The 26,440-nt window shown below is 49.8% G+C and overlaps 8 protein-coding genes across 8 annotated transcripts; 5 read left to right on the forward strand and 3 right to left on the reverse strand.

The window, feature by feature from the left end:
* The first annotated feature begins 137 nt into the window (after nt 1-137).
* On the forward strand, nt 138-2,121 carry V8C40DRAFT_251428 (uncharacterized protein). Its single transcript, XM_083217187.1, has one exon. The coding sequence runs from the start codon at nt 262-264 to the stop codon at nt 1,966-1,968; it is 1,707 nt and encodes a 568-aa protein (XP_083071012.1). The 5' UTR covers nt 138-261; the 3' UTR covers nt 1,969-2,121.
* On the reverse strand, nt 2,067-5,037 carry V8C40DRAFT_251430 (uncharacterized protein). The gene has a single exon (XM_083217188.1). It carries the CDS (start codon nt 4,375-4,377, stop codon nt 2,428-2,430), a length of 1,950 nt encoding a protein of 649 aa, XP_083071013.1. The 5' UTR covers nt 4,378-5,037; the 3' UTR covers nt 2,067-2,427.
* A 549-nt stretch (nt 5,038-5,586) lies between these two features.
* On the reverse strand, nt 5,587-7,988 carry V8C40DRAFT_281084 (HET domain-containing protein; the record flags this gene model as incomplete). Its single annotated transcript, XM_083221525.1, has 2 exons — nt 5,587-7,354; nt 7,430-7,988. The coding sequence occupies 2 exons, from the start codon at nt 7,986-7,988 to the stop codon at nt 5,619-5,621; spliced, it is 2,295 nt and encodes a 764-aa protein (XP_083071014.1). The 3' UTR covers nt 5,587-5,618.
* A 324-nt stretch (nt 7,989-8,312) lies between these two features.
* V8C40DRAFT_251436 (Bud-site selection protein) lies at nt 8,313-10,053 on the reverse strand (the record flags this gene model as incomplete). Its single annotated transcript, XM_083217189.1, has 2 exons — nt 9,797-10,053; nt 8,313-9,721 (listed from the first exon to the last, which is right to left on the reverse strand). Coding segments are annotated over exons 1-2 (1,490 nt in total), but the record flags the coding sequence as incomplete, so codon positions are not given.
* A 195-nt stretch (nt 10,054-10,248) lies between these two features.
* V8C40DRAFT_251438 (SDR family NAD(P)-dependent oxidoreductase) lies at nt 10,249-11,658 on the forward strand. The gene is made up of 4 exons (XM_083217190.1): nt 10,249-10,470; nt 10,564-11,113; nt 11,199-11,221; nt 11,286-11,658. The coding sequence occupies exons 1-4, from the start codon at nt 10,380-10,382 to the stop codon at nt 11,507-11,509; spliced, it is 888 nt and encodes a 295-aa protein (XP_083071016.1). The 5' UTR covers nt 10,249-10,379; the 3' UTR covers nt 11,510-11,658.
* A 2,734-nt stretch (nt 11,659-14,392) lies between these two features.
* On the forward strand, nt 14,393-16,159 carry V8C40DRAFT_251444 (mitochondrial carrier domain-containing protein). Its single transcript, XM_083217191.1, has 2 exons — nt 14,393-15,728; nt 15,801-16,159. Exons 1-2 carry the CDS (start codon nt 14,779-14,781, stop codon nt 15,847-15,849), a joined length of 999 nt encoding a protein of 332 aa, XP_083071017.1. The 5' UTR covers nt 14,393-14,778; the 3' UTR covers nt 15,850-16,159.
* A 247-nt stretch (nt 16,160-16,406) lies between these two features.
* Nucleotides 16,407-19,047, forward strand: V8C40DRAFT_251446 (uncharacterized protein). Its single transcript, XM_083217192.1, has 2 exons — nt 16,407-17,294; nt 17,346-19,047. The coding sequence occupies exons 1-2, from the start codon at nt 16,473-16,475 to the stop codon at nt 18,978-18,980; spliced, it is 2,457 nt and encodes an 818-aa protein (XP_083071018.1). The 5' UTR covers nt 16,407-16,472; the 3' UTR covers nt 18,981-19,047.
* Nucleotides 19,048-20,099: 1,052 nt separating this feature from the next.
* Nucleotides 20,100-25,897, forward strand: V8C40DRAFT_251447 (P-loop containing nucleoside triphosphate hydrolase protein). Its single transcript, XM_083217193.1, has one exon. It carries the CDS (start codon nt 20,802-20,804, stop codon nt 25,671-25,673), a length of 4,872 nt encoding a protein of 1,623 aa, XP_083071019.1. The 5' UTR covers nt 20,100-20,801; the 3' UTR covers nt 25,674-25,897.
* The last annotated feature ends 543 nt before the right edge of the window (nt 25,898-26,440 follow it).

Raw genomic sequence — 26,440 nt, forward strand, 5'->3', positions numbered from 1 at the left:
TAGCAGATCTTGCAAACAGGATTCTTTGAACAAAGCCATTCCGCTGTCAACGGCACGGAACAACCAAGGCCGCTACTCCGTGATTTGGCTCCTAGACCCGCTAAAATTTCCAAAAAGCTCCTTGTCGACTTTGCACTGCCAGGAGATTTTTTTTGACGGGCGCTTAATTGGGCTGCAGCACCGTGAATTTGGATTTGCTGCGCGCTTGGATAAAATCGCAAAAGCGGTGCATAAGCCAGATTCGTCTTGTTGCGGTTTCCAATGGGCGACTCCAGCGACTTCGTCCGCCTTCACATCACGCCGCTTGATGCCGAGCTGATCAAGGTCGTGGTTCCAGCCTCAGTACTGCCGACCGCTCGCAATATTTCCTACCATACGCTTGAGACGTTTCCGGAACGGCGATACGGATTTGTTGAACTGCCCGAGGCGGATGCTGAGAAATTGAGAAAGAAGCTGAACGGGACGACGCTCAAGGGCTGCAAGATGCGAATCGAAAAGGCCCGCCCAGAGACACGGCTGGAGCCGAATGGAGATGAGGACGAAGTTCCTGAAAAGAAGAGAAAGCCATCCAAGAAACGGAAGCGAGAGCCAGACGTCTTGGAGGGCGTGGCGTTACATGACCGCCAAGTAAAGCGAGGATGGACCGAGACGCCAACAACAACCAAGAGGAGAGACAGGAAGGACAAGGACAAGGAGAGCAAGGAAAAGAAGAAGGAAAAAGAAAAGTTGAAGCGACCCAAGTCCAAATACACAGAGGGAGAGGAGTGTCTGTTGAAGACAAAGCTGCCGCCAAACACGATGAAGAACTTGGCTCCCGAGGAGCTGGAACACAAGAAGAGGAGCAAGAAGAAGGGCAGTTCACGACAGGTTGTCATTCATGAATTTGAAAAGACGACGAAATTCCCGAGCTTCCTCAAGGCTGCTACGGCGACCGACCGGAAAACAGCGACTGACTACGTCAAGGGGAAAGGATGGGTCGATGAGGAGGGCAACGTCGTGGAAGAAGTAAAGGAGAAAGAAAAGGCGAAACTACCACAGCGGCCGAAGAAGGTACCTCAGCCTAGGAAAGTGTCTGAGGAGCCGGAAGATGATGACAGCACGAGCAGCAGTGGCACTTCATCAGAGGGCACTTCATCTGAAGACGAGTCTGAGGAGGAATCTGAGGCAGAGTCTGAAGAGGAGATTGAGGTGGAAGCTGAAAAAGAGGCTGCAGAGGTCCCTATTCAAGCCGCAACCAAGCCTCAGGATGAAGAGGAGAAAGATGACGACAGTGATTCCTCGAGTGATGACACAAGCGAAAGTGGCTCGTCAAGTGATGAAGAGGAAGACGAGTCCGCCAAGGTAGCAGAGAAAACAACGCCGACAACCTCCAAGACGAATGCTCCCAAATCCACTCCGGCAAGCAACAAACCCCTGGCCATCAAAATTCCGCCTCCCGAGACACCTTCAGCTGGAAAAGTACACCCCCTAGAGGCTCTATATAAGCGGCCGAAACCTGACCACCAGAATCCAACGTCTGTTCCCAAGGAAGAACCGTTCAGTTTCTTCGGTGGAGGCGAAGACGAAGAAGAGTCCGAAGCTGCACCCGCCGGCCTTGTGCCCCCCATGACGCCCTTTACCAGCCAAGACTTCGAATGGCGCAACGTCCGAAGTGCCGCCCCTACGCCAGACACGGCTCATCCGTCGCGCATGCAGCGCTTCTGGGGAGCTTCGCCAGAGAAAGACGTCGAGATGGAAGACGACGTAGCGAATGCGCTGCAGGAGGAGGAGCAGGAAGACGAAGAGGGAGGCGAGGATGAGGATGACGGAAGCCCTGCGCAGGGGAGACAGACTGCCACAAGCGATTTCCAAAAGTGGTTCTGGGAGAACAGGCGAGATTTGAACAAATCGTGGATGACGCGCAGGAAGACGGCGGCCAAGGAGAAGAGACACCGGGAGAATAAGGCACGGGCATCAAAGGCGGTATGAGCGCAAAATTGTTTCTTTTTTCACCTACGGCATAACATGGATATATAGTAATGCGTTGAATAAATACTGTCAATACGGAACATTGTAACATAATCTGTATCCAAATGCGTGAGCCATCGTTATATAAGGAACTATCTAGTGGTTTTGTTTTGCTACGTATCCAGACGATGCTCTCCCCTCATCCCCATACTTGACAGTAGAATCGTTGGTCATGATTAATATTATAATATGTTACATAGGGGAAAGACTGCTGCTTGGCTAGGTGTTCACAATTTCGTCATTCATAACTCGATTTTCAATGTCATCCTCGCAAACATGAGGCCTGTTATCCTCTGAACACGTATCACGGTGACGTCTTCTGTCTGCCGCCACGATGCATCCCACAAGAATATCACGTATCCCAGCCCCATCTTCCACCGATACAAGAGAATTGCGTTCCGTGAATGACTCGTTTCCATACTAGGGAGCTCCCACATGCACCTGAACATGAGATGGCGAGTTAAGATGCGATACAGAATCCGAATCTGTTGTCCTCTTTGAATCGGGAGTTTCAGGTTCTTCCATGTTTCTGCCCACAAAAAATTTGCCGAGAATATTAGGGAAGAAGTGGTCTGTTGAAGGCGAACCCTTGGAGTCGTACGTCAGTGTACTTCGACGTCGATGCGCCGATGAGCCGATTTGACTCCCAAAGCTCTTCATATTGGTCGGAGAAGACTGAGATACAGTTGTGCGCCTGGATTTTGGAGCTTCATTTGTGAAGTAGCCTGAGGTATTAATGGATTGGAAACTATCACCAGGCCAGCACATTGGGTCTGTAGCCTCAGTAAATGACGTATCGCGTTCACGAGAAATGCGATTAGTGCCATCATCTACCCCTTGACGGGATGGATTGGTAGATTTGTCTTCCAGGCTGACTAGAGGCTTGATCCATTCTCTGGTGCAATGTCGCGAAAGAAGTTTCGGAAACGAGGTGATGGTTGACGCAACGCTGGAAGAACCGATGGAGGCCTGAGATGCTTCCAATCTCTCGTCTTGTTTGTGGGTACGGCAGGATGAAGTTCGACGGGTTTGAGAAGTCCTCTCAGAGTTGTCGTCTGAGGAGCTATTGGCTGAATCGGGGGATAAGAGCGATTCCCCTGTACGACCGCCATGATTCGTCCAAGTGATTGAAGTCGCGCTTTGTTGTGAAAACAATGTTGTCGATGTCGATGATGCTTCTTGCTGCCACTTCTCTCTGGCTCCATTGACCTTGCGGGTGGAATCTGCGGCGGTAAATGACGTCTGGGGTATGCTCAAGGTATTTTCTGCATTTGATGCCACAGACGGTTGTAGCTTTATACGTTGGCTACCGTGCTCCATCGCAAACTGAACCGGCAGTTTGCTTTGAGAGAGGTCTGCCTCGCCTGCTTCGGGTGTAATGTCATATCGTACAGGTCTTCTAAAAGCCATTAGTGTAGCCTCGATGATGTTCGCGAGTTCCCCATTCTCTTTAGACGATGCTTCGTGCTTTTCCGTAGGGCCGCCGATCATTCGAGAGCTATTTCGTTTTAGTCTAGTCGTGTTTAATTGTCGAAAGATCATCTCAGTGATGAGAGGAATGTCTTGACGGTCCACAATGATGGCCGACTCATTGTGTAACTCTGTCTCGAAGTCTCCTTCCGAGTCAAATCTTTCGAAACGACTCGCCCTTTTACCGGGTTCTGCTTCTGTGACATTGTTGGCTTTCTCTATGGATGACGTTGATGTGGTAGACCAACCATTCTGGCCTTTAGGGGTCCAGGACGCAGGCCGTCCTCCGGCAACCGCAGTCACGTCGTCCCGAGATGCGGTTTCAACTAGGTATCCTATGCGATTTTGCCCGATATCAACAAGATGAGTCGAAACTCTCTCAACTTCATATTCATGCGTATTGGAATTGCTTTTTCCCTTGGTAAAATACCAAGCCGAGCCGGGGACTATGGGATTGATGACATAGTAAGATTTTGGGCCCTCTTCTGGGTGACTGCCCTGGAGGGGTTTCTGCGGCTTCTCTGCGATGGCCACATCAAAATCGACGACCGGGGAAGCAATCTGACTCGTTGCTCGGCGGCGGGATTCCTTTGACGTTTGATGAGAAGATAAGAGGTGGCTAACCTCTTCAAAAGACGTTGCTCGCTTTTCGCTGGAGCCATTACCAGCCAGCCTGGAGATTTGGGCAACTCTGGGGTAGCCGGTGGGCTTAGAGCCAAGCTCTGGATTAGAACTATGTCTTTCCATGGTAGACGATGTACCTGCCTCTAACCCGTCAACCGCTGGCTGTAAGGGTATTGAGGAGGAGTGCAGCAAGGCTCTCGTAACGCGGGCCAGAAAATCAATCTCGCAGGGTTGATCTTGCAGAGTGGTTTTATCCCGCCTCAGCGGCTCAGCCATAGCCTCACTGTCGCATGTGCCCTAATCGCGATCGTGAGATTGCACAGAGCTGGGGTAGTCGAGATAGGCTGCTATTGGAGAGGAGCCTAGCTCGTGACGCCCCGTCTCGGCGGGATCAGCGAATGAGTGGTGCATGACGTCTTCAATCGCGGACGCCATCTTTGGTAGGCGATGCTTGTCCGAACGACAAACTCGGTTGAGCCGATCTGTGGGTGTCGAGGGATGACCCGTTCCCGTTCCAGCGAATAAGCGTAGTGGGGTGCTATGCACTGATGAGGCTCTTTGTGATGGAAATGATGGCACTTGTTGATCACTTCCAAGGTTATGAAATTAGGGAGAGGACGGTTGGTGCGCAACCATGTTTGAGTCATAGCCAATCAAACAAAGAGACAAACTAGAAGCAGGGAAAACGAACAATAAGAATGAAATAGAATCAAAACATATCGATGAACTGGGTATAGTAGGTAATTCGCGTATCGTACTGTATCGTACAGTAGCTGCATATAGGAGGTGGGAAATTGAAGATGACGATAAGACTCTATTTTGGTGGCCCACATGATGGATATGAAGTGGTGATCGCGCCAAAAAGATCTGAGGAAGGAGCTTGCTGTGCAGTTGCCCGCTGACCCAACAGCAGTCGCTAGTGAGAGCACTTGCCGCCGATCGCTGCCGGAGCTTTTAGTCCTGACCTGAAACATTGACGATGGTTTGAATCATTGCTTGAAGTCATAAGAGAGGAGCTGATCAAGCTGATCTAACGCATCAGAGAGCCTCGCTGATACTGATACTGACAACGAAAATGACTTCATGTTGCACACGCATGACATGCCGGGAATGCGTAGGTAAGCAGCATTATCCAGCCATGATATCAATTCGAGGACATATTATATCATATTCAGGGGCAAACGAGTCAAAGTGCGATAAACAGGAAAACCGTCTGCGAACGTTTTTGTTTCTGGTTACCCGAGACAAGCGCTAGGCGAAATGAATCCTTGCTGCGAGATAAAAATTACCTGCAGCACATACGCGCATATAGACATGCGTTATGCATGCAGGGCTCAATAGATTGTGCTGCAATGCTGCAATGACTCGTGCCAATGGCGCTGAATTCACTCTAGAATACGAATCGAATTGGCGCTCATGCATGCATGTTCTAGCGTTCTACTGTAGTGTTGGAGTTATACTGCAGTCTGCAACAATACCTGATCTGAGATCATCAGATACGATTGTACGACCGTCAACTAAACGGTTCTTACAGTCTTCTTTTCGCAATTGGCAAAATATTGCCTGCCACCCTTCTCATCCGTCAGTGAGTGGAACAGCCCGACACGCCAATACTCATCCTCCTTCTTCCCCGTAGGATACAACAGGAGGCCGTGCATGACTTCCAACGGCGGGTTCTCCTCTTTGTCTTCCCATTCATGCGGTCTTCTGGAAAAGACACTCGCTGATTTCGTATGGCCGCTGGAAACGAGGAACATGACAAGTTTCTGGATATGCTCCCCGCTCGCCTCAGAGAGCTGCAGCCCATCTTCGTTTGTCTCTCTCCAGTCGAGGGCGCACTGCGCGACGTACTGCTCATCTTCTATAGCCAGCCACTCGCATTGCTCGCCATGATAGGGCGATTCGAGAGGCAGCTTATAGAGTTTCCCGCCAGGAATGCCACAGGCCTTGCCGCGGAGTAACAGGCGTCCGCCAGACACTCGTCCATATATATCTCCTCCATGAGGCTTCGTCTTAGCCTCAAGGACCTTACACTCGCGTTTCATGTAATCAGTGTTGTCCCATCTTAAGCTGCTGCGAATCCTCGCCCAAGACCAAGACGGCGCAATGTATTGAGGCGGGTGCTTGAGCCATCCCTTCAGCTGACGAAAGGTCCAGCGCAAACGCCGGTTTACCTTCCAAAGGAGACCTCGATGAAGATTCTTCTTCCATAAGCCGGCCAAATATACGTCCCCGCTCTTACTAGCGATGAGCTTGGCGTACGATGACACTGCCGGCAGCCTGTCGGTCTGATACGTGAGCTTCTTGTTGCTGTATTCAAGCATTGGATTGTACCAGCCCTGATAGTCGCCTTCGCCTCTCCATGGTGTAGATGTATGAATGATGGACAACTCAGCCTCACCAATGCGGTCTAGCTTGTCATCGATGATGGTATCCTCTGTTCTTATAATGTCAATCGGCTTGAGAGAATCCCAATGCATCATGAGCTGGCCGATATACAGCTTCCTCATCGCAAACATGTCTTCTTGAAACGCCCAGCCACGAGTGTGCCAAGCTGAGGCTTGAATCTCAAGAGAGAGGGGTCTGTCTGACCAGCTAGGTGCACCACGTAACGCAGACTCGGCGATTTCGTAAGAGAAGGGTATATGGCGAAGAAAGAATGAACCGCTGATATTCCATTCTGCGGAGTGGTAGGGGATCCTGACACTTGGGTTACGTTCAAGGAAACCTTCGTCGCTTGACGTTGTACGGAGCGGTATGAGCGTGACGAGGGAGTTTCGAAAAATCTCTGCCATCACCTGCGATTCCCTCTCCCAGTCTTCCACGTCATCTTGTATGATGCAGAGTGCGTCAATCCAGACGTACTTGACGCCTAACGCTCGCGCAATGCGGACGGTGTCTTGATACGTTTTCGGCAGGGCATTGTAAGAAATGGATGTTTTCAAATGAGAGTAGTTGCTTTTTGTGGTTGTGAGAGACGGGGGTTTCCCTCCCCAACAGTAGCTCAGAGCCAAATACGGCTGTGGTTCCTCAGCCATGTCGGCATGTGTATTGCTTTCCACAAGGCGAATCAGACTCGACTCTCTTTTACCAGTAACATGAATCAGCCTTGTAGGGCGATAAAGTGCCTTGAGAGCATCTTTCTCCTTGCTGCTACCAAACACCCATTTCTTCAAGGTGAGAATGCCGGCGGGTGATATTATACTATCTGGTATAAAGTCTGAGAACGGGTAAAAGGGGGTAGCACATGGATCTAAGAGAACGCCATAATGTCAGTAGATTATTTCCTTATTTCCATATAGAAAGCGGCTTTCATAATGCTTCATACCTCTTGGGTTAATACTGGCCCTGAATGTAAGATAGCCCCATCTGTGCTTAGGTCTAACAAACGCAGTGCTGTGTACAGTAAATGCTGTTAGACCAAAGTTCCAATAATTTCGAATCTTTGTAATCTCGACTGTATCGTCAGGAAGACGCGCCAATGGGTATTTCCGAAAGTGCCAGATCATGGCATTCCGAAGCAAGGTACAAAACTGGCAACCAGAGTCTGCAGACTCGGCCAGGTTGGGAAGCAGCGGAACTACATCTTTTCGACGATATTCGAGGTCTTCCTCATAATTCGGGACGTCCGCCCTCAATTTCAACGGCTTCTTATCGTCATACGAGACTTTTTCCCTTTTCAGACGTAAATCTTTGAGTTGCAGCACTCTGCAATGCTGGCATAGCACCTGAACATCGCTCAGATGGGATTCTGTGACAGCAGAGAAGTCATAGAAGAATTCTTCTTCGCCAGGAGATTTCTTTTCACCGGATGGTTTTGCGGATTCCCGAGTTCTTTGGAATTGCTCGTGCACTCCTACGCCGATGAAATAGGGAACTCCCGCCATGGCCGCAGAGCGGTTCTTCAATCTTCAATTGGGAAAGGAAATGGTAATGGTATGGAAGATGGGAATGGAATAACGCCGCCGACGGAGTTTTGCTTCACCTTTATAACAGCTGCTGTGGGTTAGCTCCGCTGTTGCTGCCTAGTGATGACACTCATGTACGAATTATTTGTCTGAATGTTAACCGCCGTAGCTCGATATATCTTATTACTATTTATATCATAAGTAATCCACGCATGGTTCTCATTACAATAACCATACTACTACGAGACTTTTGGCCGTCAAAAATTGTATCCACAGTTGTAAAAGTTTCATCGTGATGTAATTGTCTGGGTGACTTTGATAACTCTGTCTCATTAACTGGATATATACTCTCGAATGCAATGCGGCGAAGACAGGGCCAAGAAATGCCAGCCATCACAGTCTCTACGCTAATCAAACACAACCTTTTGGCCAGTAAATGCAACACTCTTCTGAGCCTCCTTCGCCTTCTTCCGTGCCTCCCAACTAGGATGCAGCAGTCCTTCGTTGTCCTTCTTCGTCGGCTTTGGCGGTGGCTTATTCTGTTCTTGAGCAATCCCGCCTCGGCCCTGTGAATAGCCTCTAGAATCACCCCCTACTGGTCGGCCACCTCTCTTGAACGGCTTGCCCCGGCCCCGGTCCTCTGGGCCTACAGCACCGCGCTTCATGTCCCAGCCAGCATCTCTACCGCCCTTGGTGGCCGCCTTTTGAAGATGCTTTGCATTGGCTCCATACTTCTTCTCCCAGATGGCCTGACGGGCTCGCTGGCCGCGACGCTTCTTCGGCGGGGCCTCGATATCGGACGCTGACTCGGATCCAGAAATGTAGCCTCCCATGAGGGTGGGAAGAAAGGTGGAATCTCCCGACCGAGCTGTTTTTGCCGCGGCCTTGGCAGCCTGCTTCTTCCTCTCTTCCTTCCTCTCATCTCTAGTCTTTTTAGCCTTCTCGACTGCCGGCTTCTGACTGTCATCGTTATCGGCTGATTTCTTTGACTTCTTTGTTGGTACTGGTGATGGTGACCGTGAACCTGTTATGGATTCTAGTTCTTCATCTTCTTCGTCGTCGCCCTCGTCCTCAGACCCTGATCCAGATATCGAAATGTCGTCCAGGTTGACCTTTTCCGTGCCTCTGTATTTCGCCAGTAACTCCTCATCAAATTCCTCTTCGTCCTCGTCAGATGATCCACCTAATAGATCAGCATACTTTGATACTGCATCCTCCTGATCTGATCCCTCAAGCTCTTCAATTGATGGCCGAGGCTCATCAGCATCTGAACTGAAGCCTTCAAACTCAGATTCGTCGGCAGCTTCCTCATCCACGGCCTCTTGCTTCTTTGAAGACTTGGCCGAAGGTTTCACATCCTCCTCGTCATCCTCGTCCTCGTCGTCATCATCATCATCTTCTTCTTCCCGGTCCGCGGGCTGTTCCTCTGTGTCCTTTCTCTTGTTCCTAACACGCTTCGACTTGGTAGGAACGGCCACGCCAAGGGTTTCGCAAATGTCGGCAACTGCACGATCCAGAGCTTGTCGCACGGGACCTGCGTTGCAAAGTATGCTTATGACATTGTTCCGAATTGAAATTTCTTCTGGAGAGAGAGTAGGCCACGGTACTTCAGCGCGGAGCTCCTCTGGGATATCCTTTGATGTTTCGACGGCCTTGATTCGGAGAAGATTTGAATGCAGGTGGTGTCGCGCTGTTTGCCGCAGGTCAAGAGCCTTTGGACCACAAGGTTAGTTGATAATTCTCTTTCTAATATAGAAAATCGCAGTTGATATTGTAGAGTGACACACTTTCAACGCTGCATATTCGCGTTCTAGCCTGGTCTTCTTCGCGACTGTGATACCGGGCTCGTGGAGCTTGTTGCTGAAGCGCTTCCGCTCATGAACTTTTGCAGAGCTCAGCGCTCGGAAGATATCTATTCGGTATTTCTCTAATTTGTTCTGTACGGTGTCTGCGACGGTGCGCTTTCGTTTCGGCATGTTGGCAATATTTTTTTCTTTGCTTTGGGCGGTTTGAAGCTAAGATAAGATCTTTGATCGAAATTGTCTGAAAAATCTCTAGCTGGTCGAGCTACTGCTAGTGGGGGAGTGTGAGTCTACAGAGGCTGCACTGTGTCAGTCCTCGAGTATTGACGGCTAATGTGGTGCAATGGTGGCACTCTGGCACAGTGTGGCATCTCTTGGGAATTACAAACTGGGTATGGATTCCAGGAATCTATCGTGGTGGGGAATAAAGCCAACTACGATTACCAAGCCTTGGTGAGGGGTCAAATAGGGAAATTCTGAAGCCGTATAGCACCTGTTAAAGTAGGACACAAGCCTGTAGGTGTACATTGTTGAAATAATTGAGTATTAAGGATCCTATTCGTTCACCATGGCAACTCAGAATGTTGACGAGGCTGTTGTGGCCGGCAATCTCTTCAATGTTGATGGCCTTGTGGCTTTCATCACAGGTGGTGGTACTGGTGAGTATATAGTATGATTGGTTCATCAATGGACTTGAAGCATTTCCCCCATGTCAGGACGTAATGTCATTTCTGACTTGACTTGGGTAATAGGTATTGGCCTCATGATGGCGAGAGCCTTGGCAAAAAATGGTGCTCACAAGGTCTACATTGGCGGACGACGACTCGAGGTGCTGGAAGCTGCCGCAGCCTCTTTGGGTCCAAACGTTGTGCCAGTCAAGTGTGATGTGACGTCCAAGGAGAGTCTCCAGGCCGCCGTCGATTTCATCAAGCAAGACACTGGCTATCTGAACGTCTTGGTCTGCAACTCAGGCGTTGGTGGGCCTCAGTCTGTCCAGCTTCAGGAGGACACGACACTTGAGGAGTGGGCAGATTCAAACTGGGACATTAGCTTCGAGGAGCACACTGATGCTTTTGCCGTCAATGCCAGTGCCGTCTGGTTCACTGCCATAGCCTTCCTGAAACTCCTTGACGCAGGAAACAAGAAGGGCAACTTGGAGCAAAGCTCTCAGGTCATTGTCACAAGCTCCATTGCCAGTTTCAACAAGGCAGCTCCCGGAGGCTGGGCATATGGCCAATCCAAAGCTGCTGCAACACATGTAGCCAAGCACCTTTCAGCTGCCCTGCCGAGGTGGAATATCCGGTAAGCAGCGTCCGTCTGTGATGTTCTTATCATCACACAAACTTATTACATGCATGAGATGATTGACGAGTCATTTACCATCTAGGGCCAACTGCATTGCTCCAGGATGTAAGTGACGCCAATTTCCGCCATCGGCCAGAGATAACCTCGGATACTGACATTGCGGCTTTAGTGTTCCCGAGCGAAATGGCCGCACCCATTGTTAACCGGTTCAACGAAAACTCGGATACTCCAGGCAAGGTGCCAGCGCAGTTCATACCCATGCAGAGAATGGGAAATGATCAGGATATGGCGGGAACCATTCTGTACTTGATTTCCAAGTCAGGGGCTTACTGCAACGGGCTTGTCATTGTCATCGATGGAGGCCGACTTTTGAGGTTCCCATCATTGTACTAGAGTGTAGGAGCACATGATTGAATGAAAAAAAAATTGTCAGCTCTCTGGTCGTCCCTTGATTGGTAACATGATGCCGGAAATAATCATCACCAACTGTGACTAAGCATCATCTGAGCATTTGGAATCTTATAGTATAACCGTTGCCCAAGTACTCGTAATTATCTAATTATATCGTTAAGATACGAAGTGGACCTGAATGGGGGTTAACGAGTAATACCGACACGGAGAACGAGATTCAGTGCTCGGTGTCCGATATAAGGCTGAGGCGTTTGAGAGCGGACAGGAGCATCGTGGAGCTCTCCCCCTTGGTGGTTAGCTTAGAGATCCATTGATGCGTATTTAGCACGGGAGTAGTGAGATGGAACAACCAATCAACAGCCTGCAATTAGACAGACAAGATAACGCGCAAACAATGGTGAAATCTAAGTTTCGAATGGCTCTCCCAGCCAATGGCTTCACTTCAGACAGGAGGCAGATGTCGGAAATTCTCGGCTGAGAGTTTGGCCGGGGCCCGCCCAACGGCTATTTGTTACCGCCAAGGCGCAAGCACGACTTATCAGCTTAAGTGAATGATTCGGAATGGAATAATCTGATCGGAAAGAAACCGTATTTGCCTGGGTAGCGTATCCCGAGGAAGTTGAGGGCAGTCTGCGGGAAAAAGGAAAGGCGCTCAGCAAAGTTCCCCGCAGGTACCAAATGCTGGGTGTGTGTTAGTCTGCCTGAGGGTGTCTTGATTTCCCCTTTCTTGATGGTGTCTAGTAATAACAAATGCATTTTTTTAACACTTACTCTTTTCTTGCTTTTCTTGTTTTTGATGTTTTCTTTTTCTGTTGCTTATACTGTCTATAGATTTGCTGGCGGATCTCAAGAACTGCGGACGATGTAGTAAGTATGAAGTAATACTGCATACTCATGTTTTTGGATGGCTTTACTTGCAAATGGAGCCTTGCTATTTTGATTCGGCTACTCCAAAACCCGCCATTAGCCAGCCCGGATTCCAAGACTCCACAGCCGCCGTCAAGTTGCTGCAAGAAGCACGGACCAGAATCTCGCAGGCAGGGATTCTGCTCCATAATCCGAGTGGGTTTTGGGAATCTGGCCCGCCCGGCAGTCGGATAGAGTCAAAATCAAGACAAGACAGCAAAAGCCATGGAGACGTCATTGATGAAGCACATGTGAGACAGCCTGTGGTCCGGCGACGATGCAACGCTTTGATGCCAATGAATCCAGGCATGTGAATTCACAAGCTGCATCTCCTGTCAATCTGTCAATCATTGCAATTACAAGCACGGGCTAATACGAAAATGCTCCGGGAGCATGTGCGGTGGCTGACGAAAACGCGAGTGACGTCGCTTCGGCTGGATGGACTGTGCCATGATATTGGTCTGGCTGAAAGCAGGACGTTGGCGCGCAACCCCGCATTCTCTGATGCACTCACATCGAGCATCTCAATCGCTCTAGTTGGACTCGGCAACGCGCTACGGAGCCCATTTGAGAGGCCCGTAGCTGTGACAGTGGCTGCTGGAATTCGATGGGAGACTGACTCGAGGGGATTGTTGTTGGTGATGTTTTTCTAAGCATTGAGTGATGCTTATTGGAACGAAGCAAAGCGTGTAAGAGGAGAGATGACTACGAGTTTCTCCATATACTTGCAAATATACCCGGCAAATGAACAAAATCTCCGGCAATATCACATTGACACAGTACTTACAGCAGAGCCAGCTGCAAGGGTTCGTTCCAGGAAGGAGCTCACTGGACCACTGATTTGATGCATGGAGCCCAAACCAGTTTTGCAGTTCGTGTACCCGCCTTGTACACAGTACTCACCTTGTTTCACCGGCCTCTGGGATGGCCATCATATCATAGCTCCATCACAAGGGCCGACGGCGCTGACGCATCTGGTTTGCTGCACAGCTGCAACAAACTGACTGATGCCAACAGGGCATTGCTTAATGTTCCATCAGCAAGCATCAGCAAGCATCATCCGCCGGTCCAGCGCCACGCAAGGCACAGACATGACTAGCAGCAGGCCAGCTGGATGGTTGGTAGACAAGACGCAGTGGCCATGGAGGGGATACATCATCTCCTCCCCCGCAATTGGACTTCCGGCATACCGAAAGCCTAGAAGCTTTGGTGCCTCTCCAACGAGGTTGCCTCGCCTCCGCACCGTGAATGCGACAGACAAACAGCTCCTCGCCACATAGTGGAGGGTCGCCAGTGGACGAGAGCAGTTGCCAGGCTCATGATCAGCCATGGCGTGCACTAAGACGTCCAGTATTAAAATGCTCGACTCGCCGGGTTGTTTTGCTCGTTGCTTCTGACGCTTTTCTGTAACACCTCAGAGTGAATCCTTTTGTCTGCCAGTCCCCCCATCAATTCAACGTTCAACGTCTTTGCGCAAAAGCGTTGGGCACGCAAGGTCTCATCCTGTCTTGTATCTGAATCGTCTCGCGTCTCACGCCTGAATTTTGCGATACGCAATCAATCGCTTGCCCCGGCGCATTCCACATCCGAGTCTCGGACATTGTTGAATTGCCAAACCACCAAAGGCTAGGCTTCTCAACATAAGCTCTGTTCATATTCAGGTCCTCTGCGCCCCCTACAAGCGCTTTTGCCATCGCCGTTGCCTCCGTTTTGCGCCGTCTTCCCCACCAGTGGCCCGGCCCTCGCGTGCACAAACCCATCCGGGGAGCATCGAATTCAACGAGACCCAACACATACAGCCTAACTTCGCTCAACAACCTTGAGCGTGCGCTTGATCGCGGAGTTATCTGGTGAGTGAGCACAGCTGCCGTTTCCCTTTCCAACCATCCCCCTTCCTGTTTCTTAGCGGCTATCCACCCGCCCAATCTTGGACGGTGAGCGGAGCCAAGTGAGCCCGCTCTCCAAATCGGAGCCGTTCTGCGCCCCTAGACTTTCCGATCGGCAACCGCCTTTCATGGCTTTGAGTTGGGCCGACCTCACTGCTCGGGTATCGCGCCGGCTCCTGTCGGCCTGCCGTTGAGCTTAGGTCGATAGAATTTCCGATGACGGGATCACAGTCCCGAAGCCAGACCCAAATGCCTCTCCTGCTCCACTGAACACACCCCCGTGCTCTAATTATACCACTCATATCATTGCTGTGTAAATATTGCTTGGGCTTGACTAATATGCCAAAGTCATTGAACAACCAGACAGGGTCCTCAGTTAGCGAGACTCTACCCGGTGCGCCTGAGACATAAGATTCCGATAACAGTTCTTATAAGGCGACCCCTTCCCCAATCGTAACAATGAATTCCATCAAGCAAGCAATCGAGTCCGCTCGATCAAGGACCTCGGACGTCATGAATACTGCCAAGAGAAGTGAGACGGCCGCTAAGGCGTCTGACATTATTCATACTCCTGTCATGAAGGCTGCCTTGCCTTTTATCAATGGAGGCATCGCCGGAATGGTAGCCACCTCGGTGATCCAGCCAGTCGACATGGTCAAGGTCCGCATCCAACTTGCTGGCGAGGGCACAACTGGAGGTCCCAAGCCTACTCCGCTGTCTGTCACTCGACACATCATTGCTAGCGGAAAGGTCCTCGACTTGTACACCGGCCTGTCTGCCGGTCTCCTCCGTCAGGCTGTATACACAACCGCTCGGCTGGGCTTCTTTGACACCTTCATGGGAAGGCTAACAGAGCGAGCAAAAGCCCAGAATAAACAGATTGGCTTCTCAGAACGAGCAACAGCTGGTCTGGCGGCTGGTGGTCTAGCAGCCATGATTGGCAACCCGGCTGATCTGGCACTGATCCGAATGCAGAGCGACGGCTTGAAGCCTCTTGCCGAGCGCAAGAACTACAAGTCGGTCATCGACGCACTGGGCTCCATTGCCAAGGGTGAAGGCATCGCAGCTCTCTGGGCGGGCGCCGCACCAACCGTTGTTCGTGCCATGGCCCTCAATTTTGGTCAGCTGGCCTTCTTCAGCGAGGCCAAGGCACAGATGAAACAGAACACAAACTTGTCTGCACAAGCCCAAACCCTGAGCGCCAGTGCTATTGCAGGTTTCTTTGCCAGTTTCTTCAGTCTCCCATTTGACTTTGTCAAGACAAGATTGCAGAAGCAGTCAAGGGGACCTGACGGCAAGCTTCCGTACAAGGGAATGGCCGACTGCTTCACCAAGGTGGCCCGACAGGAAGGCGTCATGAGATTCTACCGAGGATTTGGAACGTACTACGTCCGCATTGCCCCTCATGCGTAAGTTATCTCTCCCATGATTGAAAATATTCGTAAGTGGAAGCTCCAATAGCTGACCTTTGTCTTATCTAGCATGGTAACTCTCATCGTTGCCGATTATTTGGGCTGGTTGACGAAATAGATGAAAAGTGAGGTGCTTTGATGCTTGGGCTTTGACTTTGATTGGCGTTGACATAGTGATGGTTATTTGCTGTTTTTGACTGTTTTGTTCTGTATTGCGCTGCCTTGTTAGGTTGATTGGGTGGCTATGGAGTTTCCAAAGAAGTCACAGCGGGATTCTGGGCTCATTGGGAGCAGTTTTTGGAACAAAGAATCGTATTCGGATTACCACTGACATTTTAGACTTGATGTTGCCGTATAGCTCTTATTGCGCAAGATGAGAGAAAAATGCAGTCCTTAATAATTAGGCCATGTGCCCACTTTTAAAGAAACGCTGGATGAACAGCATATTTCAAATGTGAAGTTGACGATTGACATACCAAACCGCAATCCAATACTAAATACCGAGAGGGAATTGGATGCTTTTCGTCTGTTATCAACATATTACTCTAGATCCGTGTACAGTGTTGTAGTTGCTTTCTTTTCACTGTCTCGAATGTGTCTGCTCTTAGTCGCCAGGCACATTTAGAGAAGCACGTGACTCCGCGCCGCCTCTCGCGTGGTAACTGTGACGCAATTGCTGGGGAATCGCGGATAGGCGCTGCTCGAGAACCAACTTTGGTCAACTTTGGCTGACATGTGAAAATGGTCGGAAAGAGACGCAGTGCTCCTCAGAGGGGCAGCCGTCAGCGGCGGAATGGCGCTGATGGAGACGAGCCCGATATATACCAGGAGATGCTGGCTGAGGCCGGAATGTCTGCACCGCCAGCTGTCAGTTCGCCTGAGAGGCCATTGAAGAAAAGACGAGGGGTCGTTCCATCGGTTCAGAAGCCAACAGAGCCTAATGAGCCTGCAAAAGTGTCACTGGCTACAGAAGCACCGAGGCCAGAGGTTGAGCAGCAAGACAACAGCGACGACGAGGAAGAGGATGCTGAATTTGAAGATGTTGCTATTCCTGAACCTACTGTCCAGACTGTCGAGTTGGAATCAGACGAGGAAGAAGATGAAAACGAAGATATAAATTTCGAAGACGTTGACTTACTTATGCCCTTACCGGATGGAGACTCGGAGCAACAAGAACCAAAGGAACTGGAACTGAACCTCTCAGCACAGAAATCTGCCATGACATCAAAGCAAGGGCCTGACAGACGAAGACCAATTACCAAAGAAGAAAGAGAGCGCCGCATTGATATTCACAAGGCCCATTTGATTTGTCTGATGTCCCATGTGGCTAGGAGAAATCATTGGTGCAATGATTCGGAAGTTCAAGACTCTCTCCGGTCTCGTCTGACGGATAAGATGATTCAGTATCTTACTCCAGGGACCAACCTATCGCAGTTTGGAAGAACCGAAAGTCTGAAGAATGGGCTAAAGTTCGTTGCAGACATGTGGAAGGAACAATATGAGATTACAGAGCGTGGCATGAGGAGATCCTTGTGGGCAGAAGAGGTGGAGCAGCTTGATAACGTACGTGGCCCTTCTCTGACAATGGAGGCTTGTTTCTGACCCGCCTTTTAGTATGTGCTTCCGAATGATATGGAATCATGTCTGGACAAGTCAGACTTTAGAGAAGCAGCCAGGACTTTACAAGGATCACGAGATGTCGGGGCTCAGTTGTATTGCGCCTTGCTGCGAAGCGCTGGTGTTCGTGCTCGACTGGTTTGTTCGTTGCAGCCGCTCGCATTTGGCTCTGCAGGACCTACCCTCCCAAAGACCAAAGATACTGGCAAATCAAAATCCGCTTCCAAAGCCGAGCACATGCTATCTCAAGTAGCAAAATATAGAGAAATGGCCGCTGCAGTCTCGTCGACCTCATCTGCCGGCTCTTCTACAGCTAGACGCAGATTAGGTCACCCAAACGCAACAGATTACAATTTCGAGCCCACCGCCGCTCCTACGAAGCCACGCCCAACCTTTTCAGCGCCCAAACAAATACGCGAATCTTCGTATCCAATATACTGGGTGGAAATCCTTGACGTAGGGCACCAGAAATGGCAGCCTACGGACCCAGTAGTGACGCACACTTTTTGGAAGCCAAAGGTCTTTGAACCTCCCATCACAGACAAGGAAAATTGCTTATCCTACGTTATTGCATTCAATGCAGACGGCACTGCGAAGGATGTTACCCGGCGATATGCCAAGGGATATGCAGCAAAGACGCGAAAACTGCGTATAGAAACTGCGCTGGACGATGGCCAAAAGTGGTGGCGTAAGGTCATGAAGATGTATAAGCCCAAGACGACCAGCGACCTGGACCAGATCGAAGACATCGAGTTAAGTGGAGTTGAGGCGAGAGAGCCAATGCCGAGAAACGTACAGGATTTTAAGGGGCATCCTGTATATGCTCTAGAGCGTCATCTTCGTCGGCATGAGGTGCTCATTCCAGGAGCCGTACCGTCTGGAACCGTGGCAGCCGGAGCCCGTGCGCCTCTGGAAAAGGTTTATCGCCGAAAAGATGTTCGAATCGCGAGGAGTGCTGAGAAATGGTTCCGACTTGGCTATGAAGTCAGACCTGGAGAGATTCCCGCGAAATGGCTGCCCAAACGAGTGCAAAATAAGAGGTCCCGGTATGAAGAGGTGGAGGACCAGGATGAAGGCGATGCGGGGACGCCGATTTACACGGTAGACCAGGCAGAGATATATGAGCCGCCTCCTGTACGAAACGGACGTATACCGAAAAACAAATTTGGCAACATTGAAGTATACGTGCCTAGCATGGTTCCGAAAGGTGGTGTTCACATAGCGAGCGAATATGCTCGACGGGCAGCATATGCATTGGGAATTGATTGCGCACCAGCGCTCACGGGGTTTCAGTTTAAGGGCCGACAGGGAACGGCTGTATTGAATGGAGTCGTTATTGCAAAGGAATTTGAAGAGGCTATTCACGCGACTATTCAGGGAATGCTTGATTTGGAGCAAGAGTTGGAAGATGAGAAGAGGCGATATGTAGCACTGAAGCTTTGGAGGCGTCTACTCATGGGCTTAAGAATTCGGGAAAGGATATGGAGGGATGTGGGAGAAGACGAAAGGAAGGAAGCAGACAGACAAGCAGAATTAGAGGCCGAAATTGGCGCAGCGAGCGATGAGACCGAGGAGTTTGATATGGTTGTCGATGACGATGACGATGGGGGTGGCGGATTCTTGGTTGAATAGTATACCGGTCTTGGTGTAGTGACCTTTTATATATGGCATGTAGCGCATACTTTGGATTTACTTTGAATTGCCGTCCCCTTGATCTAGGACCGTGTGCTTTCTCGTTGAATAGTATACTGGTCTTAGTGTGGTGACCTCTTATATATGGCATGTAACGTATACCTACTTTTGATTTACTTCGAACTGCCGTCGTCTCGATTTGAAGATCGCGTGCTTTTTGGCTTTCTGCTGCTTTTGCAATTGGCCGAAGTTTTCTAGATTGGTAGCCTTAGACTCAGCTGCATGTGAGTGAGATCTGTTACGATCTCGAAGAAGAATACGGGCAAGTAGAAGCCAATTGATGATCTGGCTTTGCGCATGCTACTACTATTCCATACGGAACAACAATCTCCAGTTTCAGGATAGCAATCACGTTGAAAAATCAGCGGCTTGGGCGCGTTCTGTCTGATTCGGCTCGATGTCTTCCCGAATCCCGGCCGCGGCAACAACACGGACTGGTGCGCTTGGAGCAGTCATGCATCCATTGATTGATCAAAGGAGATGATTCTACGAGAGGACCTGTTGAGAGTGATCGGCTTTGTATAGATGATGGACGGAGATCATGTTGGTCAAATATTTGTTTGAGCCAATTTGTGCTCGGAGTTACTCTGAACTTGCGGTCTGCAGTAAAAGTTAAATACTCATGTTGTGCCCGTTTTGTGTTTTTGGATTCAAACGGTTAAAAATAAGTTCTTAGGGGCGTTGTTGCTCCGTATTTTTAGTGGGTTGTGTACGAGTATTTGCGGAGTTTCCCATTGTTTTGATTCCGTACCTGAAGATGGGACAATGCTGTGGTTTAGTAACCAAGGGAACCTGAATACTGTTAAATCAACTAAGTAGCATACCTATGTGTAGAAGAGCTTCAGCAACATCTCGTGATGTCAACATGAACATCCAAGCTGCAGAATCCAGGGCACGGAATACGGACAACTTTGTCCGCCCATCTCCTGCCCGATTTCTCTAGCACGGGCGTTTTTATAGCGTCCGCGTATACAAGTGGAGCCATTGTTGTCTCTTGGCCAATTGCTAGGGAAGGGCGCATTGCTTGGCTTTTGCCTCTTTTCTTTGTCCTAATTGAGGCGCGAATCGGCTCGAAACCAGAAATCCCCAACATGCGCGAATAGCGGCATCAGGGACAGTTTATCTCTCTCTCTCCCTGTATCTCATTCTCTTCTCTCGTTTGTCGTCCTGAGCCTCGTATGAGTTGCGTCTGCAGCTCGATGAGCTAAGCCAAGGCCCGACCCCTTAGCCATCCTCACTAACAAACTGGCGCTGGAGTGGCGTTTGTTATGTGGATGATCGTTTCCTAAGGTTCAGGTCTTTTTTGCTAGGATTGACGCTTCGATTCGATTGACGGGATACTCGCCCTTATATCACAAAATCCCCAGTTGCTGTTATCATCAAAGTTCATCGCCTTACTGGGTCCGAATACGCCGTGGCGCGCTCAATCTGTCCGTTTCTCTTCCAAACTTCACAGCAAACGGGCCAATCTAGCTGTGACGCCAACGGACGCAAGCACAGCCCTATCTATGGATGCGTGTTCTAAACTCGACAATTTATTGCTTCCATCCCCTCCCCCCTAACAGATATTTGGTTTTATCTTTGGTTTCTCTTTTCGACACTTGATACAATCAACGCCGCGGTGTGCAGCTCCATGTTTATCGCCCTCTTCAGGGCCTGTATTTTTCTGCTATTCATCGTTAGCTGTTGTGGGAGTCCAGCAGGGCGAGAGAAACCGAAGCAACCCAGTCTTCACGGCTATCGGGCCACCTCATCTTCGCCATGGCTTTCATTAAGCAGGTCCGGACTTTAATGTCCAAGAATTTCCGGTATCTGCTCTTCCGCCACCTCACAAAGGTCATCGTCATGGCCTTCCTCGTGCCAATCATCCTAGCCGCCTTCTTCAGCTTTGCAAAGAACCTCTTCGTCCCACCTGCAATTTTCGGCTTCGGAGAGATTCATCCTATCAAAACTCTATCGCAAGCTTTCGACGCTGCTTTTAATAGTGGCCGGTACAAAGTCGTGCTTGTTGACAACGGATTCACAGGAGGGAGCATAGAGAATGTGCTGGATAAGCTTCATACGCAGATCACAGCACAGGGGCCTTGGATCGACGTCGTCAGAACAAACAGCGAAGATACACTGGTCACCGAGTGTCGAAGCAGCCTGCGAGGAGTTACGACCTGCTTTGGGGCTGTCGTCATGCGGTCGTCGCCAAATGAGGGAGACGGTGGTCTATGGAACTACACCATTCGCACGGACGCCGAGATGTCCGACAGTCCCCTCAAGATTAACGTTGACAAGTCTGACAATCCCGAAGAGGTCTATCTTTTACCTATTCAACGCACCATAGATGGTCTCATTGCCGGTCTAAACAGCACCGAGGCAGCACAGGCTCTTGCCAACACTCAGGAGATGCCCTTCACCAACTTGACCCAGAAAGAGAGAGAGAAAAAAGTGAGGGCAATTTTTCACAAAGCTATTGTCAATTTTATGGGAGTTGCCTTCATAGCCTCCGTCATTTGGATCACATACCACCTGACTGGCCACATTGCTACCGAACGTGAAACTGGCATGTCGCAGCTTCTGGATGCCATGATGCCTGTTAGCAAGCCGTGGATGTCACTGGCAGCCCGTATCATCTCCCACCATCTCTCTTTCTCAATCATCTATTTGCCGGCGTGGGTTATAGGATCCGCCATTGTGAAATATGGCGTGTTTTTCTACACCAATCTTGCCATTGTCCTCCTCTTCCACATCACCGCAGGTCTTGCTCTTGCGTCTATGTCTATCCTGTTTGCCTCCTTCTTTAAGAAGGCCCAGCTCAGTGGTATTACCGCTATTCTTGTCATTCTCTTGCTTGGCATTCTGGCGCAATCTCTCACTCAGCCCTCAACGGGACCTGTGGTGATTTTGTCAGTGCTCTTTTCGCCATGTGCCTATGTCTACTTCATCACCCTCATGTCTCGCTTTGAGAAGCAAAATAGGCCAACCAACCTTGTCGAAATAGCCCCCGACAGCCCCTGGAAGCTTCCAGGCATTGCTCTCTGGATCTTTCTAGTTGTTCACATCTTTGTATACCCACTTCTTGCCGCAGTGATCGAGCAGCGCCTCTATGGTACCTCCACGGAAGGCCGCAGCATATTAAAGGCTGGGGATGGAAGTCTTGGTGAGGTTGCTGTCAAACTTGACAAATTCACCAAGATTTACAAACCTAGCTTCTTTTCGCGCGTGTTTGCAATGGGTTCCAAACCTAAAGAGCCTGTTGTAGCCGTCAACGGGCTTAGTTTCGACGTCAGAAAGGGCCAGATTGTCGCCCTTTTGGGTGCCAACGGAAGCGGCAAAAGCACAACCTTGGATGCAATTGCAGGGCTGAATAAGCTTACCAGCGGATCAATTACGATCGACGGCAAAGGCGGCCTTGGTATTGCGCCGCAAAAGAACGTCATATGGGACGACTTAACGGTCGAGGAGCATCTCATCATTTTCGGCAAGCTTAAATCACCATATGCACCGGCAACTACAGAACAGATTACCGAATTAATCGACTCTATCGACCTCGCCCATAAACGAAAGGCTTTGGCTAAAACTTTATCTGGAGGTCAGAAGCGAAAGCTGCAGCTTGGAATGATGTTAGTTGGCGGAAGTGCTGTTTGCTGTGTGGATGAAGTGAGCAGCGGCATCGATCCCCTATCTCGACGCAAACTCTGGGATATTCTGCTGGCTGAGAGAGGAAAGAGGACTTTAATTCTGACTACGCATTTTCTGGACGAGGCCGACCTTCTTGCTGATCACATTGCCATCTTGTCCAAGGGAACACTGCGGGCCGAAGGTTCGTCTGTGGAGCTCAAGGATACACTTGGAGGCGGTTACAGAGTCAACGTACACAAGAACCCGGATATCAGAGAAACTCCTAATATCGCTGGCGTGAGAAAGAAGGATGCTTTTGACCTGATCACATATGTCGCCCCAACGTCTGGACTAGCTGCGGAGGTCATCAGGGCCCTACAGAAGGAGAAAATCACGGATTATCGCTTCTCTGGTCCCACTATTGAAGACGTATTCCTGCAAGTTGCGGAGGAAATTAGAGACGAAGAAATCTTCCGGGAGACCGAGACCATTGTCGAGAAAATGCCAATCAAAGATGACAGCAGCTTTTCGCGGGATTCCTCCAGTCCGCATATGGGACAGGGGCTTGGTCTAAAGCTTCTAGATGGCAAACGATTGGGCTACTTTGAACAAGCCGTCATCCTATTCAGGAAGCGTTGGACAGTGCTGAAGAGAAATTGGATACTTTATGCTATTGCCTTCCTGCTTCCTATCATGGCGGCAGGATTAACTTCTCTTTTCGTCAAAAACCAAGAGCCGACAGGTTGTAGGCCCACTGACCAGGCCTCGACCTCTGATACTGAGGACGCATTTACTCAAATCGGTGACGGTGATAGTCTTGTTTTCCTTGCCGGGCCATCTAGCAAATTCAACCAGACGCTGATTTCGAGTCTGTTCCGACCCATCTTTGGTATCAACCCTAGCCCCATTCTCAGCCTCGCTGCGTCTTCACTTAGCAACCTTCACCTCGTCGAAACCTTTGATGAATTCAATCAGTTTGTTCGAGACAACAGCAAAAACCTCACTACAGGTCTGTGGCTTGGCGACGCCAACACAAATCCCACCGTTGCCTGGGTTGGTAACGTGTTTGTTACGAGCCCACTTACGGCTCAGCAATTCCTCGACGTGATGCTGACGAACACTACGATTGCCACATCATGGTCTTCCTTTGACGTTCCTTTCAACTCCTCCATCGGAAAAGCTCTCAATTTGGTCATCTATATGGGTTTGGCGCTCTCTTGTTACCCAGCATTCTTCGCCCTGTATCCGAGTAACGAGCGCAGGCGATTTGTGCGCAGCTTGCAGTACTCCAACGGCGTCAGGCCATTTCCCCTGTGGGTGGCCTATCTCTTATTTGACTTTATAATGGCCCTGGTCAGCTCCGCAATTGTCACCGCTCTATGGGCTGGACTGTCAAATGTTTGGTTCCACATTGAATATGTCTTTGTGGTGCTCTTTTTGTATGGCCTGGCTTCGATCTTGGTGTCATATATGGTATCTCTGTTCACCAAGTCGCAGCTAGCCACGTTTGCCTGGGCGGCTGCCGGGCAGGCGGTTTTCTTCCTCGGCTACTTGATCGCCTATGTCTGTGTCATTACATATGTCGAGGTCTCCAAGATTGACAACACACTTTTGGTCTGCCATTTTGTCATCTCAGCATTCATGCCTGTCGGCTCGGTGACTCGAGCCCTGTTCCTCGCAACAAACCTCTTCTCTACTGCTTGCGATGGCAACGAGCTTTCTACAAACCCCAGCGGCCTCAAGGCGTATGGAGGTCCTATCCTTTATCTCATTATCCAGTGCATCATTCTATTCGGACTATTACTTTGGTTTGACAGCGGAAATGTAGGGTCTTCTGTAAGAGCTCTATTCAATAACCACAAGCACCCAAACAACATTACTCAGGCAGATGAGGAAGTGATGCAAGAAGAGCTTAGGATTGCGAATTCTGCGGAAGACGATGGCCTCAAAGTTTTGCACTTGACAAAGTCATTCGGGAAGAACCTCGCGGTGGACAACGTGAGCTTTGGCGTGAAACGTGGCGAAGTCTTTGCCCTCCTGGGCCCAAATGGAGCAGGCAAATCCACCACCATTTCACTCATTCGGGGTGACCTCAAGCCAAACCTCAATGGCGGAGATATCTTTATTGAAGACGTGTCTGTGACAAAGAATCTGGCTGGTGCGAGAGCAAACCTTGGTGTTTGTCCCCAAATCGACGCCTTGGACCAGATGACTGTTAGAGAACATCTGGAATTCTATGCCCAGGTTCGGGGCATTCCTAATATCGAGCATAATGTCACCGCAGTTCTACAAGCCGTTGGCCTCAGCTCTTTCTCAACACGCATGGCAGCCGCCCTCTCAGGCGGCAACAAGCGCAAGCTGAGTCTGGGAATTGCTCTCATGGGCAACCCTGGTGTCGTCTTGCTTGATGAGCCCTCATCTGGCCTAGACGCCGCCTCAAAGCGAGTCATGTGGAAGACACTCCAAGCTACGGTCCCGGGCCGATCCATCCTGTTGACAACACACAGCATGGAAGAGGCCGACGCGTTGGCTGGTCGTGCCGGCATTCTAGCCGGACGAATGCTCGCTCTCGGTACGCCTGATGACTTGCGGCATCGCTTCGGCGACGCCCTACATGTGCATCTTGTGTCGAGCACGGCCCCCAGGACAACAAAAGAGGAGATGGAAGCTATCACGTCGTGGATTCTCGATACATTACCCACAGCCAAGCTTGAGTCGAAGATGTACCATGGACAGCTGCGATTCTCTGTTCTCTCGAGCCAAGTTCTTGCTTTCACCAAAGATCCAGGTGCCGACGATGTGACACCCGTTGGACATGATATCAGCCAAGGAGCCATTGGCCGACTCGTCGTCCTATTGGAAGAGAACAAGGCTCGTCTAGGTGTTGAGCACTACAGCGTCAGCACTACGACGCTTGACCAGGTCTTTTTGGATATTGTCGGTCAGCACAACATCCAGGAGGAGAATCACGAGACGAAGCCAGGTCTGTTGAAGCGAATGCTGAAGTTCAGAAAATCTCGATGAGGCGGAGCGGGCAATAAGTTCGTTTTCTCTACCCTAGCTGTCCATCTGTATGTTTCTTTGTATATTCTTCGATGACCTCCCTCTACGCCGCGTTGACGTTCTTGGGTACGACGACTTCTTATATTTACTTTAGTATTTGTTATTCCTCTGCGTTGGTGTTGGATAAAACTGTTTAGATATTATATGTTTAGGCTGAATAGATACCAATACGATGTTAATGAATCTCCTCATCAATATGACTCTCATGTCTTTATTATTACTGGACAAAATGGTCAAACAAGGTCTATATAGTCAGTACTATACCCACCATGCAAGCCAAAGTGTGATAGTCGATAACGTCTCTCTAGATACCGCAGGAGATTGCCGAGGATAGACAGGTTCTATGAGTACCCTCGATGATAAGAAGCCAAGCTTGGAAGCAGGTTGACGGCAAGAAACTTGAAAGATGGAGATATTGAGATTGCCAAGATGGCACATGCATTGCATCATGACGAAAGTTCAAGTACGCTTTATCATCATCACTTATGAAAACAAATACCCAGCAAGCGGGAAAAGGCAGAAGAAGATCTGGCCGTCACAACAGCGCTTTCTTGACTTAATCTGCAGTGAAAAAAAACATGCCAACTCCGCCGTGTGTCCGCCGTGTGTCCTGCCATCCCTCATTGCTTTCTATAATGGCTCGTCTATTGCCAATTCGTATCCACACAAAAAAAAAAGATATTACATGAAAAAGATGTGATACGGGGGGGGGGGGGCGGGGGCGGGGG

This window comes from Trichoderma camerunense, assembly GCF_050948025.1.
Source record: "Trichoderma camerunense strain CBS 138272 chromosome Unknown V8C40scaffold_14, whole genome shotgun sequence".
Lineage (NCBI taxonomy): Eukaryota > Fungi > Ascomycota > Sordariomycetes > Hypocreales > Hypocreaceae > Trichoderma > Trichoderma camerunense.